General features: G+C 36.2%; 1 protein-coding gene across 4 annotated transcripts in view; it reads left to right on the forward strand.

The window, feature by feature from the left end:
• The window catches only part of LOC111851594 (receptor tyrosine-protein kinase erbB-4-like), a 198,291-nt gene extending 192,628 nt beyond the window's left edge, over positions 1-5,663 (forward strand). For all 4 annotated transcript variants that reach the window (XM_072715254.1, XM_072715263.1, XM_023826641.2 and 1 more), the window contains 2 exons: positions 493-790; positions 1,160-5,663. In XM_072715254.1, the coding sequence (XP_072571355.1) occupies positions 493-790; positions 1,160-1,860 (999 nt within the window). In that variant the 3' untranslated portion in view covers positions 1,861-5,663. The remainder of the gene's footprint in view (positions 1-492; positions 791-1,159) is intronic.
• Positions 5,664-6,000: the final 337 nt, after the last annotated feature.

Consider the following 6,000-nt stretch of genomic DNA (forward strand, 5'->3'; position numbering starts at 1 on the left):
GCAGGACGGAACAGGCAAGGCAAGTGGGAGAGACAATAGACAAATGAATGCTTGGTATGTGTCATGGGTGGCAACAATACTTCGCGATCTGTCTAGTGATCGCGTCTGTTTTATATAGAACCTATCGTCAGGTGATTATTGCCTGTCGCTGTGCTGCCCCGCCCCTGTGGGCGTGACAAAGACTTTTCAAGTCTTAACAGTATTTGTGTGTGCATGTCTGAGTATTGTATTTGCTGTGTTTCTGCATATGTCAGGGCTGCTTTGTTGGACTGGCTTACCTGGACTAAAGCTCCGGAGCTTCCGCTAAAAAGGGGACTCAACTAACTTGTTTTAACAAAATACATACCCCCCTTCCCCAAATGACTAACAAGGATTATTTTTCTTCTTCAACATGGTTTTGCAAATGGAGACATACAATTCCAGTTTTATTCCTACTTTACCAGGAGTTCACATATGATTTTTTACTAATTATATGTGTCTACATTCTTGTAGAACCAGTTTGTGTACCAAGATGGGACCTTTGGTGCTGAGGAGATGATAGCCCAACCTCAAGAGGGACCTGCTCCATACAGAGCCTTTACTCAGCAGCATCCAGGGGCCCAGAGCTTGATCCAGGAGGACTCACGCCGCAATGGTTCCTTACTCAAACAGACTTCACCTCAGCCTGGGGAAGACAGCAGCCTCCAGCGCTACAGTGCTGACCCCACAGTATTCCTGCCAGAACGGGGGCCACGGAGGGATGCAGATGTGGATGGCTACATGACTTCAAAGCAAGACAAGGTCTCCTCAGGTACCAAAAATACATCACAGCCTCACTTTTATCTGTTGTCTAAATTAATCAACAATTTTTTGTGTTTTACATGACTTTTGTGTTTAGCCAAGATTAATTTTACTGCCTATAAATAGCATTTTGTGTCCTACAGTGGTCTTTTTTTAATCAGCACTTTTTTGTATTGATAATGAAATTCTAAATATCAACTCTTCTATGACATTTAATTGAACTTCATGTGGAACAATGAAGTAATCAATGGGCTATGTGACTCCAGGAAAATGAAAGTCTTTCTTAACATTCACAGCAGGGGTTTGATAACTGTCGAGGTACTGCAGACATAGATAATGTCCGCACTAATGGTTTTTCTGTTTTCTGTTTTCTAAACAGCAGATTATATCAATCCAGTTGAGGAGAATCCCTTTGTGACACGCTGTAAAAATGAAGATATACATGTACTGGATAACGTTAGGTACCATGGTGCCCCCAATGGGCAGACTAATGTAGAGGACGAGTATGTCAATGAGCCCCTCTACCTCAATACTTTCCATAACCTGGGACAGCAGAGCCAAGAGACTGTGAATAAAAGTAGGGTTCTTCCTCGTACTGCAGCATCCACTTTGGCTACTAGCCAAGCACCACAGCCTGGTCAGGCTAGTCACCCCAATCTCCAACCACAGTCAGGCCATGCTCACCACCCCACCCAACCCAGTTACAAAGCTCTGCCTAACCATTCCATCCACAATGGCAACCCCAGTCATCGAAGTCACGGTTTCTACCCAGACCACCTTGGATATACCTTACAGCCAAATTATACCGCCCACCCTACCCACACTGGCACCATAATGGTGGACAAGAAGCCTAAGAAGACCTTTGACAATCCTGAGTACTGGCAACACAGCCTTCCTCCCAAGGCCAGCCTGCACAACCCAGAGTATCTGCAGGAATGCAACACCAAGTTCTTATACAAACAGAATGGCCTGATTAGGCCTGCAGTAGCTGAGAATGCAGAATACCTGACAGAGTTCTCTGTCAAGCCTGGGCCAATGTTGCCACCACCACCCTACCGACAACGGAACACTGTGGTGTAAGAGTTGGAGTAGGAGATTTGACCTCACGCTCTCTTCTTCACTTTTTCTTCCAAAAACACTTGACACTTTAAAAATCCTGCCTCCTCAAAACTGGAGTGACAGTCAACATTATGAATCTCCACCCAACTCAACTGGAAACACACCGTCTATAAGAAAGTATTCTCTAAAGGAGTGCTATCGTAACTATGGGTCAGGCACTTCCACCTCAATCCCTCTTTTCCCATACAGAAAACACCCTTCATACATCAGTCAACTACTCCCTCCTTTCAATACTCTTTTCTTTGGAAATGGGCACTTGTCAAATTGTTCTGTCACATACCATTTGCAATTTCCACATTTAATATTATATTGGTATAAAAGGGATAAAAATCAAAGCAATGTGACAGTTATGGGGGTGGTGGTTTGATATAAGATGCATGTATTATTACATATGGAAGGTTCAAGGGAACTTTATGATAACCTAGACAGGTTTGTGGATCCTGTCAGCTGTGATGGATTACACCGAGAAAATATTCAGCATCATGCCATTTAGCATCAATATATTTTAAACATATCCACATTGGTGTTTCTATTTTTTCTGATGTAATCAAATATGCTTTCATTTGCATCTTATTTAATGTTACTGTTTGTTTTAAATGCAAATAATTTTATTTATGTGTATCTACCATTACAGTCAACATGCTTAATCACAGTGGATATAATGCCTGTTCATGCAGTATGGCTACATTTTTATATATCCTGTTCTAAACCTACTTGTTATACATTGTCACCTGCAGTATTGTTCCTTGCTTTGTATCATAAATACTTTTAAAATTTTGAAAACACGGGAAAATACTGGTTTTATACTTGGGGTTGACATAGGGCCATGGCAGTAGCAATTTCTTTTGATTTTAGGTAAAAAAAAAAAAAGCAACGATTCAGCAAAAATTGATGAAAGAACACATGTAGGTCATATTTTCAATGGATCCTGGTAGCTTCATATCATTCTTATCATTTAATTGACAAATAGAGGCTTGCTTTTTGAAATTGGTTTTGTCTTATTAAAGCAATACAACAACGGACTTACATGGTTCACTGAAATTAAAAAGTACACAGACACAAAAGCAACTGCATTCATATAGTATTTGAATTGAATTGTTCCCTACTTTAAAAAAGATTATGAAAATACTTTCAGGAGAGCTTCTGATCATAAGATGCACATTGCTTTGAAATACAAGAAGTCTTTTTCTGAGTGTGCAGGAAGTCGAGACTATTCTGGCCCAGAAGAGTTGTAGCAGTAGTTCATACTAATGCCTTTGGCTAATCGTCATTAAATAAATAAATGTATAAATTAGAAATCTGAGCTCTTCAGTGGATATGAGAAATATGCAATATGAAATATGAGAAATACCGTAATTTTACAGTGCAATAAAAGATTTATCTGACAGTTTTTAACTTAATCTGGATATAATCCAGGACAATCCCAAAATTCAGTATTCTTTGTCCTAATCCAGTAGATTTAATTCAACACGAATTACTATTTTATTTTATTTATAAACAATGAGAGTAATAATGTATCGATACATATGACCACCGCTTTTAAATAAAATTCCATTGATAAAACAAGAAATATTAATGCAGTCATATGTTCACTTTTTATAAACTCTAAAAGAAAAAAGAACTCATATTGTAGGCAATTAGATTTATTAGATTTACTAGTGTTTGATATTGACAAATCATTTAATTACCACCACATAATGTGTCATTATATTTATATTTAACCATGTTACTGAATAAGAAGCAACAGAAAACTAATCTTATTCCACTTATTTATAAGATATACTGGCGTCATCAATAAAAAAATGTATAAAGAATAAGAGACTACTGAAAAGGTTTAAAATTATTTTAAAGTACACATGTCAATGGCATAATTTGTTTCAGAGGAAGCACGTTTTGGTAAACAGTGTCTGTGTGTGCATAATGAGGCCCGAGGAAGAGAGCACCAGATGTCAGAATGTTAAGCATTATGATTTCAAGCTGGTTTTATTTTCAGAGAAAAGGATGATCCATAGCACAAAAAGTTGTGAAATCAGGGAACTGATTGACAAATGTACACATTTACTTTACTAAGTGTTTACCAATGGGAAAAAACTACACACAGACACAGACATTCCAGGGAGGACCTTCTGGCTGGAACTCAGAATAAGCAACTTCACTTTTTCCAGCTTATCATTGGGTGCTGAATAGCCCAGGATGGTGGCTTAATGACCAGGTCAGATGTCTTCTTTCTTTATGTGGAGTTAATAAATGCAATTAAAAGTAACAGCCTAAGTGGATGGTAATTAAATATATTAAATATTAAGAAAAATTGTCTGGCTGTCCCAAGCCTGCACTCTATGGTCGATGTTGATTTTTGGAATTATTATTATTTGTTATTAAATATATTAAATATTAAGAAAAATTGTCTGGCTGTCCCAAGCCTGCACTCTATGGTCGATGTTGATTTTTGGAATTATTATTATTTGTTATTGTATTTAAGAAATGCTTTAAGAGTTCAGGTTTCATCACATTGTTGTAGACTTAGTCCAAAAAAGCAATATACTGTAGTGTTTGTCACCAGAGCCCCAAGAATGAGTTCCTCAGGTTAAACATACAAACACATACTCCCCCTTCATTTATACTTGGCAGCTAAACAACTATGGATTTAGTTTTGCTGTGTAGCAGGGAGATATTTAGTGAGCCTTGTCACCAAGTTGACTATGTTGAACTGTCAAAGAATCTTAACACTAACATTTTCAATGAGAATTCACAAGCATACAGAAAATGTATGTAGCATACTATGTCATGCACTAGGAATTTTGTTGGTTTCAATAGAAAATATTGATCAAGGACCAACATCCCAGCAGTTCAGATTCATGAAAAAGTAAGAAAACAAATGTAGGAATAAAGAAAAGACAACTTTAGTTGTAAATTACACTATTCCACATCAAATGTTCACAGTAACGATTGCCTAACGGGATCTGGCTCCTGTTATTCTGTCAAAATCATTTTGACCATTGACATTCACCTTATATTGTAGAAATATTTGGATTGTTAGTAAGAACAGATTGTGATTTGTCTTAATCATAACTACAGTTTATAATACTTATTTCTTTTAGTAATGTTGTGGAATGGCAATAGGGTCTTTGCTTATAGTCTTTTTTCCCAAAATTGATTCCTGCATATTAGTGTTTTTATTTTGTACTTAAGATTTTAATTGATAAGTAATAATCAAGTATCAGACAAATTTATATTTAAGGCATAAATGAAAATGATACTTTAATAATTTTACAGTGATTTATTTTTGAATGCTTTTTTGAGTGTAAATTAAAATTGGCTTTTTGTGTTTACTCGATAAATAAGAAAATGATCAAATCTGCAAACATGTACATCCTGGAGAAATAACTGAATATTGTTTACGCCATTGTTTATGATCCTGGCATTTTTTCCTTTTTTATACAGATATTTGCAATGGCTGTTATGAATGACATTGCTGTATGTTAACAAATGTGAATAATATTTTCATAGAGTGAAGAATCGGCCAAGGGAATTTGTAAATATGAAAAAAATGTTGCTTTTGTATTCCTGTATTGTTGTTCAATTTTTTTACCTTTATGCAATTAAGTTTAACACAACTCTTGTTTCTGTATATATCTGTCATTTCTGTAGTAGTTTCCTACCCATCAGCTACACAAACACAAATGACACATCCTGTGTGTCCCTATAATTTTAGCTGTTTGCTTATAGATTCTTTCCTGTCTGTTTTTAAAAGCTGTTTCACTTTGTGCTTTGCTTGTTTCTATTCCTCTTCCCTCTGTACTGGTAGCACCTGAGCTTTGATCCATGCCTTGAATGTAGTGAAGTACATATACAAGACTTTATGTAGGTACTGGCAGCCAACGCCTATGTTATCAATCTGGCTTTTGGTTAGCATCACATTTCATTTTGATTGGCATCACATTGTTAAATTTAAATTTGTCTCCCATTACATTTTCCCAGCTACATGAATAAATATCTTCATTTTTATTTTTACATAAGCTTGAAATTAGACACTCCTCATCAGTAAACTGGGCCATTCAAGCAACTTCTAATTTATAATTATGTGCATTATCATAAATAATA

Source organism: Paramormyrops kingsleyae, chromosome 1, assembly GCF_048594095.1.
Source record: "Paramormyrops kingsleyae isolate MSU_618 chromosome 1, PKINGS_0.4, whole genome shotgun sequence".
Classification (NCBI taxonomy): domain Eukaryota; kingdom Metazoa; phylum Chordata; class Actinopteri; order Osteoglossiformes; family Mormyridae; genus Paramormyrops; species Paramormyrops kingsleyae.